Source organism: Euprymna scolopes, chromosome 12 (assembly GCF_053919585.1).
Source record: "Euprymna scolopes isolate OS-2025 chromosome 12, ASM5391958v1, whole genome shotgun sequence".
Taxonomy (NCBI): domain Eukaryota; kingdom Metazoa; phylum Mollusca; class Cephalopoda; order Sepiida; family Sepiolidae; genus Euprymna; species Euprymna scolopes.
In genome coordinates this window covers 55,279,906-55,294,826 of record NC_136493.1, presented here as the reverse complement: position 1 = coordinate 55,294,826, position 14,921 = coordinate 55,279,906, and the positions used below count along the sequence as shown (strand labels likewise).

The window sequence follows — 14,921 nt, the reverse complement described above, 5'->3', positions numbered from 1 at the left end:
TGATTTCACTTTATTTATACGAAAAAGGCAAACAAACATGCAAGAGGATGGAATAGTGTGAATTTTATAAAAGTCGATCAAAATAAATCTAAAGATGACGTCCCTTCGCAAATCGTAGATATTATAATCTAGGGGATATATAAAAAGTTCTAAAACAAACAAAAAAAGCCTTTGCTGGACATACAAAAGTGCGCGTGCACCACTTTTGCCTTTTATATATATAGACTATACAATACCGGTCCCAGGATAGGTAAAATTTTCTGAAGAGAACAGTTTATCACCACTTTTATGTCTCTTATGAAGATAAAAGTCAAGGTATAATGCTACTAAGCCTTATATCTAGAATCCTTATTCCAGTTTGGGGCAAAATCAATTACATGATCTTGATTTTAGAAAATGTCTAATATTAAGAAGAAATTGAAATTCAAAACCTTTATTTGGTGTCTAATTACAATGAATCAAATTTAATCCAAATCTGTAATATTTGAATTTTCACATGGAAAGTTATATCATGCCTCTTTAAAATATTCCAAAGAAACTAAAATTTGGGGAATAGTTATTAATTGATGTCTAAAAACCATTATTCAAATTTCACAAAAAAATGGAGATGTCTTAATTTTCACAAAGGGCTTCCACCTCATCTTTGCCTCTTTTCATAAAACTAAATATTGCCCATATTACCCACCCTTATACCTAGCAACTGTGTTCTAATATTCATAATGATCACTGAATTAGTTTAGGAGTGAATCCTATAAATAGAAATATATAACATCCACACATACCTAACTTGATGTAAAGATTTGCATTAGCATATACTTAAAAACCCTAAGTGATTTCTGGGTCATAAGATCTGGCTGACTCAGTTGCAGGTTGGCAATAAAAGAATCAGTGAAAAAATATATATTGTTGACAATGAAAAAGAATGTGAAACCTGAAAATTTCTAATATCTTGTCATAAATAATTTATTTCCATCAAAACATGAATAAAAACCTTCTTGGTATAGATATAAAACTATGCCCTTGTTTTCGATCTCCATGAGTTTTGACTTCAATATTGAGATATTAGACTGGATTAATAAGCTTTAAGAATTCTACATGTAGAGAAAAGAGGAATTAAATCTATGGACATTCTTTTTTAAGAGAAAAAGAAAAGAATAATAAATTTATAATAATTCTAAAAATATATCTACTTAGTTTTGTAAACAACTATTATACTGTTTTTTTTTTTTTTTTTTTTTTTATTATTGGTTCACCATTTATCAAGACCAACAGTCACTCGAGGATAAGAGTTAATAAAACAAATACTTGTCAGGCAAGGAACATAATGGGATTAACACTGCATCTGATTACTTAGGTTAATGACAAGATTTTATTGATATTTGGATGTGATGACTGACAGGTTGTAATTGGTAATATGCAGTCCTGCAGTAATATGGTCCATAGGTGGGAAGCCTTTGCAAAGAAGCTCTGTTCATGGAAATTCTGTCTGGTGTTAAGCGTATGGAGAGAGAAAAGAAAGGCTTTCTTTGTTGTGATTGAAAGACAAGATTTGGTGCTGAGGGTCTTATAACGAGGAGATTACATCTCCATCAAGCACCTTCTATAGAAATAATGGTATAGTAGAAGGAGACTAGCAATGTATCATCTGTGAGAAAGGAGTTGTAAAGAAGTAAAGTTCATCCCCCTTCCCATAAATTTCCAAGTTGATTTTGTACTCGGTCAAAGCAGAAAACTAGTCTGTGCATTTATCATTGTTATACCATGTTATTACTAATAAACTAATGTCCTTTGTTACAATTTATTTTTTAAAAATACTTAATCTGGTTCAGCAGTTTGTTAATATGGAGACATTCTTTAACCCCCTGAAAAGAAAAATTAGCTAAGAGGAATAACTTTTATTCTTTTAAGCTGAAGTTAGCGTTCCTTATTTGCATTTACTGAGCCTAACAAAATAAGTGGGGTTATAGAACGTCAGAATATTTAGAAAATTAATTTTAATGCTGTGAACCTTGAGCATTAACACTGGATCGTTAAGCTTTAAGAATTATACTCCTACAAGAAAGAGATGTCAGATCTACGGCCACTCCCTTAGCTCTAGAAGAAATAAATAGATTAGTAATTAATGGTGAAAATCTATCCATATAGTCATGTCACCACCTGTTATGCTGTTTTGAAGTAATCATTTGAAAATGTACACCCTATTAACATTTAGTTTGGAGAATCAGACTTTTATAGTTACAGGTGGTTCAAAAATGTTTTCCATCTCTCCTGAACATTACCCCAATCTAATATTACTAAATTAACCATAAGGATAGGAGATCTGATGACCATAGAATATTAAATGTATATTTATTAAGAAAGATTATTAAAATAATAATCCTTTTTTAACTAATTATATGCTTTCTTTATATATGTTTTCTGATCTTCAATCCAGATTTAGTATGTATTAAATGTTTAATTGATAGCAATTACTGAGGTATTTATAAGGAAGATTTTTCTTGTGATTTGGTTCTATTTTGAGTGGAATTTTTATATTTTTTTAGACCTGTAAAATGAATGTTTGTTTTGTATTGCACTTATAATATTTCTGATTCGAAAATCGATTGCTGTGTCCTGATAAGGATCTGCATTTATAATTTTATGATTCATTTTATAACTTGAAATAAACGATTTGAAGCAACTAAAAACAACCATAATATCTTGGTTCTTGATTTGAAAAATGTTTTGAATTGCTTAAGTATTTCTCTTATATATGTGTGTGTGATAGTAAACTTATTTGCTTTTCATGTTGAATACCATTATTTCAGTGTATAGAATTTGTAAGCATTATAAAAACAAAAACAAGTGACATATCAGCAATTCCATGGGAGATATAGTTGTCAAAAAAGATTTTAATTTTTAAAAGGTTTGAAGTTTCTGTCACTATATACCTTTCCTTTTGATAGAAAAAATATGTCCAAATATTTAATATTTTAATGTTTCTATATTATGGCCATACATCCTTTTTTTTTTTTTACAAAGGAATCATTACTTATCAAGACCAAGAGGCCACTCGAGGATAAGGGTTAAAGAGTATACAATGGTCAAAAGGACAATATCATAATAACCGTTAGAAGTGTAAATTAGGTAAATTGGATTACTTAAGGGGAGCGGCTCATCAAGAACTTGTTTACATTAGACTTGAAGACGGCCATATTGTAGCTAGCTGGAAAGTAGGTAAACGGAAGAAAGTTCTACAGGTGTGCAGTTCTAAGGAAGAAGCTTTGTTCATGGAATCTACGTTTAGATTTAGTCAAAGATAAAGAGAGGGGGATTATTGATAGTGTTTACAGCCAAACGAGTGTTTCTTGTGAATGTTTGGCAAGACGGGACCATAGATTGGAGCTCAGACAAGCACTTTTCATGAAAATAATGATAAAACAGAGACAGGCTCACAACGTCTCTTTTGTTTTTTGTTCATGAAAATTGTATGATCAATATGAATTGTTACTAAAATCTTTAAAAGCTCGTCTATAGGACGTAAAACATTCCTTAAAATAAGCAAACTCTTTTATTCATTGATATGTTTTTGAAAAAAACTGCCAAAATCTGAATATTGTTGGATATTTCACATTTGCTGGAATTTACCAAAGCCGAAACAAGTTATGACAATGTGCCCCATTAGTCACATGTTAATTCAAAAATATTTTTTCTTGACAAGCTACAAACAATTTATACATGAAGTTTTTTTCGTCTTAAATTCTTCCAAATAGATAATGAATCCATCAATTTTTTTTAGCAATCTATTTCTGTGCCTGGGAGAGGGAGATAAAAACTATCTTAATCATATTATTAACAAGACCTGCTGGAAAAGATATTTGTATGGTCAATTTAATAAAATGAAAAATTTTCCTTTTCAATAATATTAATTTCTTGATTGATATTTAACAACTGATTATATTCTGTTAAAATTTCCTGTTACATGTGGAATTGCTGTCATGTATGGCATAATTGCGTTGACCCACCGATTCTCGTCAGATCACCAAAGTTAAGCAACGTTGAGCCTGGCTAGTACCATATGGGTGACCATTTGGGAATTCTAGGTGCTGTATGTGCTTTCCGCTTATCTTGGCATTGTTTCCAGTCGTCCTGAACCTCCACTTGCCATTGGTATTTAACAATGTCAACTAAGAAGTGTGGTTAGAGATTGTGCAACACTTGCCACAAAAATTTCACGTGCAGGCACACTTACTGTGGGTATCCATAGTCTGTCAAGACTGAAGGAAGCCTATATCATCATCATATCTCTATGCTGGCTTGTGGGTAAAAGTTGATAACATTCTATAACGAAATTGAGAAAACTCAGCTACAAAACTTCCACCTTATGATAGGAATAATGGAAACTTACTGTCCGCAGAAAGTTGACAATCTTGAAACAAAGACTGGGAAGTCTACATTTGCTAGCTTCAGGGTTCCCTAATGTTCTGCTGATAAGCAATTTACCTTAGAATGTTTGTATCTGCATCATAAGAACTTCACTCTACTTTTTAGAAAGACTACACAACCTTAAAAAAAAACTTTTCTTTGCATGACTGTAGCCTTCCAACTACATAGATATGCAGTGAATCAATTGGTCAGTGTTAGCTCAACGATTGCGAAGACTACAAAAACGTTATACTGTTTCAATTGAAGTACCCATCTCAAAATGAAGGTGTGTCTTGAATTTGTAACAATGAGCAGGGTCAATAACTCTGTACCAGTGTGACGGTGGCCACAGCAGATTGGAGAAGGTATGCAGAGAAGGTACATTGGACAAATTATACTGTAGCTTAGTAGAGATGATTCCTGCCTTCACAACACGTCATTTGATTAAGGAGCAGCAACAGGCTAATCAATACAAGGAACTTAAAGATGACTTTTCTTCTAATATGGGAATATTGCAGATTGAGTTTGCTGAGAATTTGCAAAAGATGAAGTTTTAGTTTATAAAAAAAAATAAGTTGCTCATGAGAATTTATTAAAGTCTTACAACTTGAATCAACAAAAAATGCAGTCATCCTCAACACATGCAGTGCATGCTAATCAAAAAAATTCATGTTGGAGGATTTGTAGTTGTATACTATAACTTTGCAGTGAGAATTCACTCAAGAATGAGATCAAAACAAAATGTTTTGTTGCTGTTATGAAAGATTTTCTGAACAATGAATACTCAGCAATGTATGATAAAGCCCTCACCAAGAAGCATGCAAAGATTGTTGAAGGCCATACTGAAGTAGTTAGTAAATAATAAAAAAGAGGTATGTGTCTTCAATAATCACAGAGAAATTAGAAAATTGAATTGGAGTTTATATCAAGTTTGATCATAGAACCTATAACTATCGCAGGTTCTATTAAAACAAATAGTTTAGTTGAAAATAAAATCTGACAAATGCCAAGAATGTTTGTACTGCATATCCACAAATGGTCTCCTTATCATGCTGTCTAGAATGCATTTTTTTTTTTTTTTAGAAATAAATGGAATCAAGAAGAAACTAAGATAACATTTAGCTACTTAAGGGCTAGACATGTCATACAAACCTTAATAGTTTAAGTAATGGATTATCTTGAAATAAGTTTTGTGAAATTTCCTGTTACATATGGAATTGCTGCCATGAAAATGTTGGTAATTTTTTTATTTCTAGAAACATACATTTTGTCTATTACAGACCTTTTAGCCATAAGAAATGTTTTCTTGATTACTTAAGTCCTACGACAAGTGATATAATCAATAACTCTTGATGAATGAGATTTATTGAAAAAAAAATTTTCTTTTTATTCATTTGTTTTTGTTGGTATTTTGACAGCCTTGTGATTTGTGATGTTGACATAACAAACATGTATATTCTTAATAATTGTGCACATCATTTTTTAAATCTGCATGCTTTTAAGATATTTTAAATTTCACTTAAAAAAAAAAAAAAGAACTATTGTTTTAATATATTTCAGTGTTTGCATTGTATGTTTTAATGTATTTCGATTTTCACTCTTAAAAAAAAAAAACACTTAATTTCTACTCTATATCTTTGTATGTCTCTTTATTTTTACAGAAAGAAATTCAGGCAATGAGCCATTGCAAACATGAAAATGTTGTTGCTTATTATACATCATTTGTTGTGAAAGACGAACTATGGGTTGTCATGAAACTTTGTGGAGGTGAGTAAGCTAGTCCTCCTAATTAGCAAGGAACTAACATTTATTAAATTACTAATTAGTCTTAATTAGTACCAGACAAATTACCAGGTTGGATCTGGAGTAATTCTTTTTGGGAATTGTAACTCTACTTTTGACAGTTTATTTTATTTTTTTATTTTTTTCACAGTTGAAATGTTTTTTTTTCTGTGACTATGATTGAGAAAAATAAAACAAAGTGAATTGTTTGCTACACAGCATTTCAAGCTATTTTTTCTTTCTTTTTCTGAGTTGACTGGTTGATATTTCTAACATGAAAATATTCATTAGATCATATTACAAATTATAAAACTATGTGAAGGCTTGACATATTTTCCTTTGTTCAAATATCCACAATAACTGTTCTGCCAACGTAGTCATTTTTTATTATTATTCTTGTTTATGTATGCATTCATTTATATATAATGTCCGAACAGGTCGCAAGTGATATATATACACGCACACAAGGTGTCCCAAAATTAAGTTTTATGCGTAAATTATCAATACAGTGCCCACATGAAAAAAAGTCTGGAAACTTCTTGAAGGCACCTTGATTTTTAGATAACCTATTCGAGACCACACGTAACCTAGAGTATATGTTATCTATTATATTATGTGCAACTCATTGGGTAACTATTTGTTATATATTATCCTCTCTATTTTATTCAAGTACAACTTTATCGATTTATTAATTATTTGATTTTTACTTCGACTCTTTTATTCTATTTAATTCTATTAAAATGTGTTTTCGTTCACAAAAAAGTTTTTTTTTTTTTAACTAGAGTTTATCCTTTGATGAAAAGGTTCTATCTTTGAAAATCCATGGGTTAAGGATTTTTCTTTATAATAATTCCTTGTTTGAATTTTTGATGAATAAATATTATAATATACTCAATTTTTATTTACATCATTAATTTTTCTTGTTTCTTAATTGCTCTATATATTGCTAAATATATTGTATATTAAGGTTTCTGTTATCACAATAAATTCTAATATAAAGATAACATTTATCTTTGTAATGGTTATCTCTGTCTCTACATTTATATAAAAGGCACTTTGTGTTTGTTTGTATGTGTGCATATGTGTGTGTTGTTCCCTATGGACTTCAAAATGGCTTGGCCGATTTTTTTTTTTTTTTTTTTTTTTTAATTTCACATAAATGTAATTGATGTGTCGGGGAGTGTTAGATAGATTTTGTATGGGAATGTCTCTGATTAGTATTGGTAATCAAAAAATCTAATTAAACAAGGAAGTCCAATTTTGAATAAAGTTAACACCTTATACAGCTTAATATCACGAGTGAATTTGAAAAGTTTTATCACTCCACAACCAGGAGGGCCTAACATATAAAATCAACAGTAGGTTTTTGATTCAAAATGAATGTTTCCATTTAGAGCACAATTAAGCCATGATACTTGACTTTTATATTTTAAACTTAAATTCAAGCCATTGTATAAAATTTTTTTAATAAAATCAACAATATGTTCTCTACAGTGCAATGTAGACTACAATGTATTGTGGACTAAGTCACTGTGAGAAGGTATGTGAAGTTTCCTTCCAGTACACCGTAGTGGGTCCCCAACTAGAGTAGGAAATCAATCAATTTTATTGAAAAATTGACAATTTCACAGATTTCAATGACAATAAAAGTATGGGAGGGTGGAACATTTTTTTTGATCCTCATTCAATACTGGGCAATGTTGGGTTTCCCTACTATATATATATATATATATATATATATATATATATATATATAAGATATTATATAATTGTTTCCCCACAATTAGGTATAACACTGCACTCCTCATGCATTTTGAAAACCGTAGATTCAAGTTTTGCCTTGTTTTAGGTTATGTGTTCTATTGAAGAGCCACAAAAGGGAGAAACTTAATTCTTTGGAAAAGGAATTCACTGTTTGAAACACTCTATAATAATTTAAGATTTCACAGTTAGAAAGACCAGACGAGTGTGAAAGACATGGCATATAAGAGGAAGAAAAAGAAGAAAAAAAAAATAAAACAAGATTTTCCTGAAGATGAATACTTTATTATTCCAAAAATTTGAAAAAAATATTTCCATTTTATTTTTGATAAATAACAATATTTATTAAAAACAATTTCACACTCGTCTAGTCTTTCTAACCGTTAAATTTTAATTCTATGAGTTCCTATGTGGCTTTCATGATGTGTGTAAGCTGTGGTGTTCTGTATGGAAAAACGTGTGTGTGTAAAAATGAAGTTAATTAGAAATTGTATAAGTAGATAATGGGGTTTCTGTTCTACCATACTCGTATTCTATGCTATTACAGTAACTGTAAAATATCAACGATAATTTTGAGCATGATAATGAGATATATAGGAGAATGTTAATGGAAACATATTTTCTCAGTTCCCATTACAACTTTAGGAGGATGCTTAACATAACTGTGAGTCCTCTAATTAGTATAGTTACACACATGTGCTATTCTAAACATGATCTAAACTTACCAAATCATTGACAGACTTTACGATACTGGAAATGTGTATTGTTTATGTTTCTTTTTAACTATTTTGGTTGATCAACAAGAGTTGAGGAAATAATGGTTTCTACTTAGTGTAAAACACTACACCATCTGAAATAGAATAGATTAGTTAGTAATGACATGTATGAAGCATAAAGCACGAACATATCCTTTGTTACTGGCGTAAGCATAATAATATCGAAGTAAAATATCAAGAGTGCTGTCTGATAATCAGGTTTTGAATCTCTGCATATAGTCTTGTCTCTCTGTAGATGACTAATGTGTGTGTGCTATTACATTTTACATATATTCAAGTAAGCATTATTAAAAATAACAAATCTTCTTAATTATACCATTTTATTCTTTGATTTTTCAAATTATCTTTTTTTGTGTTAAAACCGAAAAAAAACGTATGTACCATGAATGTTTTTGATTCCTCAAATTTTTTTTATTTCAACACGCAAAAAAGATTTTGTGAAAAATTGTAAAATAAAAAAAGATATAATTAAACAGATTTGTTGTTTTTTAACAGTGTTTGCTTAAATGAAAATATGCTGCCTAAATACACAACATTCAAAAATATTAAATTTATAAATAAGATGTTTAATGCCAAAGTGTAATTATGATCAGACACAATATAATAATGATAATAAAAAATAAACATAATAGTAATAGTACATTTTAAAAGTTAATAAAAAAAGGAAATATTACTTTTTGTGAACTTGTAATAAAGAATAATGAAAACAACAAGTAGTTTTCTATTACGTTTGTTATGAAGCATATTGTATAATAAAACAGGTGAAAATGAAGTCTAAATCTAGAGAAAAGTTTGATGAAAAGAAAAAAAACAATTAGTTGTTTAAAGATGTAAAAAGCACCTTTTAATTTGAAGCATTTAAAAAATCCCTATATATAATGAGGCACAGTTTTTCTCCTCTGGACCAAAATACCGTAGCTTTACAACAACAGATGGCACATATAAATTTATTATTTTTATCCTATTAGCCTTTACCTTATTTAACTATAGAACAACATTTTAGATAGAATAATTCATAATATTAAAACATTACATTTATTCCTAGGAGCGACATCATGATCATAGCCTACAGGGGAAGTAGTTGCAATTTCACCCGCAATCCATAAGTCCTCTTACGACCCCATCCTTCATAACATGAATTTATTCTATTTCTTACTTTCCTGTGCCTATGCTGACATTAACTGGGTACTGATTTGCTACACATCACATACTCTTACAACTTTTCATCTACAGAAATAATGATGTCTCCCTGTATGTATACACTGGCTTCCGATTGGCTGAAATATAAGCATTCCTACATTCTAGATTAACTGTATCAGCCTCAAAACCAAATGGTCACTTGCACTACAATATGGCTGGTTCCGATTACATACATACAAAAGAGAAACCTTCTATTAAACACACCAACAGTGCAGTACACATGTATTTACACTTTAAAAAACAAGGTTGCTGTGTGTGTGTGTGTGTGTGTGTGTGTGTGTGTGATTAAACTAATAGGCTGCATAAACTTCCGCATGCTTGTGCTTGTAATTAATAAATCCAAATGTTTTAATATGGTTTAACATAAAGACTTGGAACAATATTTTCAAATGATTAAAAAAAATTTAATGGAAAGAAAAAATTCTCATAATACATCAAGATGATATTTGTGGAAATTTTCACTAAAAAGGAATTGGAAACACTAAACAAAGCAAATTATAAGGAAGCAGGCATGACCATATACAAGCACATAATAAAGGAATCACAAATAACCAACATGTTAGAATTTAAAATATTAAATTTATTTATAGGAAAATATACTAAACAAAGTGATAGGAAACCTTCATGGAAAAAGATAATTCTATAAAATGTCACTTATTTTTTTAATGCTCAAGTAAATATACTTTGTATGTCCTATATATGATAGCATGTAAAACAGGTGTGAGACGAATATATTTACAAAATAATTTGCAGTTACTTTCTGTATTACATCTTTTAAAATATTGTCACAATACTAATTTAATATTGTCAGATCAGTCTCATTCTGCTATTGGTAAAATGTAATTCATTTTTGGTACTGATCCAGAACCTGACCCACGGTCGCATCTGCATCAGTTGGCAGTTTACCATAAGCTGCCAGAAAAGCAGAATGTGTTAATCAGCAGACTGTTAACTGCAATTAATAGAAGAAAAAAAAATTGATTTTTAATCATAGCTGTTTCTATAAAAAAAGTAATTGTTTCTGTTAGAAAACAAAAACAAAACAAAACACTTATTTTATTGAAATTTTTATTGTAAAAGAAACTTAACTTTCCAGAAAAGAAAAAAAAACATTTGATGTTCATTCATAGTTGTCATGGTTTTATCTAAAAAAAAACAAAAAACATTTCTTTGAAACACTTGTTGAAAAAAATTTTAATGTTTTTTGTGAAAAAAATAAAAACATTTCTTTCATTTAATTAAACTTAACGTAAATCTTATCTTCTTGTATACAAGTTTCGCTTTCAGCATTTTGAAGTTATCGTCTGACCATAAACTGCCTGAAGATGCCGATGCGACTTAAGTCAGGTTTTGGCTGATTGGTTTTCTTGGTGAAATGTTTCCTCTGCAAACTAATGGCCTTTTTGGATGCATAGCATGGTAATGCCTTTCAGAATAATAAGCCATAGTCTGGGAATCTGGAAACTAGCAAACTGAATACTAAAGCTAATGGAAAGGCTTTTCTATTGGTCAACAGTGACTTCAGACTCAGCAAATGGGTCAGATCAGTAACATTGTTGTCAGCTTTTGTACCGTGATGGTAATAATTCTTGGAATCATACAACTATCAAGCTCTTAATTTGAGGGCAATGATGACCAGCCTTCATCTTGAAGTTAGCAATGACATCTTCGTACATGTTCCCCCTTTTTCAAATCATGCCACTCATGGTATTATTTATAAAATTCACGATTCATATTTGGTATAAACTTAAATCCATGCCTGATTTGTTCACTAAGTTTCAGCCATAAATGTCCAAAAGTCATTTGATTCAATGATAAGCATGCCTTTATATAATACACAAAATTGTCACTAACTCGGATATGCTCCTCTCTTGGCTCTCTTCTCGTTTGGGATGGAATGACCGTCTTAAGTTCATGAATTGTGTGACGATTGTTTTGATCGATATTATCTTTAAAATAATTCTATGGATAAAAATCTGGAATGGTTAAAATCCAGTGAATGTGAAACCCATTCAACATCACACCTCATACTCATGAGACAATCACCAAAGTTTCTCAGCATATCATTAAATAGTGATAAAACAAAGACTGTTGCACATTCATGATTGAAACTTGGACAAGTCAGGCATAGTCTGAAGTTCATTTACACAATATATAATTGGATATGTTGGATTTTATTAACAGTTCCATGGATGGCTTTTTTTTTTTAGTCTCTCCTGTATAAGCATGTAGATCCTATTTTTTTTTTGGTTTTTTTTTAGTCTCTCCTGTATAAGCATGTAGATCCTATTTTTTTTGTTGTTTTTTTTTTAGTCTCTCCTGTATAAGCATGTAGATCCTTTTTTTTTTTTTGTTTTTTTTTTAGTCTCTCCTGTATAAGCATGTAGATCCTATTTTTCTAAATGATTTCATGTAATTTTATTTCATGTTTATTTGCAATTGATAGAAGTTCAATACTCACATTTAGAACCTCATATGTTCAGAATCTTTTTATCCTATTAAAAATTGGCTTTGAAATCTAGTGGAGAATGATGTCTTCTATTCCTTATAGGTCCCTTTTCTTTTTTTTTTTGTTATCAAAGAAGCTCTTCTTTGTCGTTTCCATAAAAAGTGCTCGACTGAGCTCCGATCTCTGGTTCCTCGTTGTAAGACATTCACAAGAATTTGTCTTTTTACCACAACATTAAAAAAAAGAAAGTATTTCTTTGTGTGTGTAATATCAGACAGAATATCCACAAAAAGCTTTTTTTGCAAAGGTTTTCCATCTGTAGAGTACATTACCATGGGACTGCTTCACTGCAGATTACAACATGTCTTCAAATCCAGTGTCAACAGATTCCCTTCATGAACAGTTCCCATAAGTAATCGAACTTTGTCCATTTCAATCTGCTCATAAAGTTCTTCATCTCTTAACAGATAATCGGTCTGTCTCATTAACTCTTATCCCAGAGTAGCTTTTAGCCTTGATAAGTGATGACTTAATTGATGTAATTGACTTAGTCCATTCCATTAATCATTCTCAATCCGGTTATTCATCTTTCAACTGACAATCATTCCATGTCATTAGCTCTTATCCTTTAGTGGCTTTTGGCCCTGATAAGTGATGACTTATCTAGTAAAAAAAAAAAAAAAGAAAAAAAAAAGTAATTTTGTCAATGAGTTTCTAATGCAGATCATCCAAGTCACAATCTTGTAAATTGTCTCACGAATGGAAAGAGGAGGAGGGGGAGGTGCGACCAATGGATTTCAAACCTGTATTTCTGCTCACTTCATCTTTCGTAACCTTGAATAAACTCAATGGAAATTAACCTAATTTCTGTCACCTTGTGACTGTTTAACATGACCAGTGTCTGGATTTAGCATTGTCCATTCAACACCAGAAATAATGTTGATCAAACAGAATAATTATTGTAAATGTGATTCAGTCATCATCTAAACATGAGCTTCAAATAATTCGGTTACTAGGTTGATAGAATAGCCGGAGGAGCAGATCAAAAGAAATGTTTAAATATTGCTTTAATATGAGAAACTGTCATAATTAGCATTTCTTGTGTGGCTTTAACCAATTTTGAAATAAAACTTGTATTTATATTTCTTTTTTATTATTTATCTATTATCATACTAAATTTGAATTAACCATGTTTCTTTGAAGACCTTTTTTCTGTATGTTCCGATTAATCATCCCCACATTAGAATTATCACGCCATCATAAAAGTGTTAAAAAGTGTTCTCATTAAAACAGATTGTATATTAATGTAGAAACTACGTTAGGACAGACAGCAATTGAATACATTTGTATCATTGCTAAATAGGATAGACACGTTTATTATTGTACTAAAACTCAACGTTTGTTTCTCTATGACCTTTTTCCTATATATATTTTTATCACACGAAATACATCTTAAAATATTCCTTAGTTTTTGGATTGAGTTAAATTTTAAAAAGGTTAATTTTAATTGTTATTTGCCATTAACTTGACAAGTGATCCCCATTTCTTACAAATTTTTTCACCCCCAGTTATTTCATACAGTCACTCTGATCAAATAAAAGTTGAAATCAAGATATTGTAGAATTAAATTTACAATATTCTATTCAAAACAAGGAATACAAAATAAAGGTGAAATATTAGGCTCTATCACTGATATTGAGCATTTTAAATCTGGATAAGGTGGTTGGTTGTTCTATAAATATATACTTCTATATTTATATTTCTGTACTTTTGAATTTGAAAAGTTTTTAATAATCTTTTCTTGCGAATTTTGCTCTTATTACTATATATATATATATATATATATATATATATATATATATATATATATTTTTTTTAAATATAGTTATCTGCTGACACGTGTTTCGTCATCTACGACTCATCAGTCATAGACGACAAAACATGTGTCAGTGGATAATTATATTTTAAAAATAATACATATGCTGCTCCCTATTTGAGGCTACCAAATTGGTCAAAGGGAAAATTATTCCCTACTCGCATTTAGGTAAAAAAGCACTTTTGTATAATTCATTTAAAAACAAGTATTGCAAAAACAAAAATGAATAACCTCCCTCTCTCTCTCTCTCTCTCTCTCTCTCTCTCTATATATATATATATATATATATATAAACTAAAGGTTTTGAAAAAAAAATATTTCCACAGAAATATATATATATATATATATATATATTTATTTCTGTGGAAATATGATTTTTTTTTTCAAAACCTTTAGTTTATGAAGCTCAGTGTAATTGATTGAGATTGTCGGACTGACTTCCTCATCTTGGTTGTTATTATCACGTTTCGGCCATTTTGCCCTCCGGCCTTCGTCAGGTGTTTTGTATCGAACTGGGAAACCGTTTGTTAGGAGTCTCGAATCCAACCCTTTATTATTATTACGGGGGTACCGTGTTCGGACTCCAGCTAGGCTTTGGGACATAGTTGCTGATTCTCTGTTTTGAATGTTACTTTTTCACTGCCTTCGTTCAGGATTGAACTCAGCACCTTTG

General features: G+C 30.3%; 1 protein-coding gene across 3 annotated transcripts in view; it reads left to right on the top strand.

Moving 5' to 3' along the window:
- Window positions 1–14,921, top strand: part of LOC145291287 (serine/threonine-protein kinase OSR1-like) — a 195,728-nt gene that overhangs the window by 69,485 nt on the left and 111,322 nt on the right. For 2 of the 3 annotated variants that reach the window (XM_080136938.1, XM_080136941.1), the window contains exon 3: window positions 6,066–6,171. In XM_080136938.1, coding sequence (XP_079993064.1) covers window positions 6,066–6,171 — 106 coding nt within the window. The remainder of the gene's footprint in view (window positions 1–6,065; window positions 6,172–14,921) is intronic. The other variant, XM_080136940.1, reaches the window with a different exon arrangement.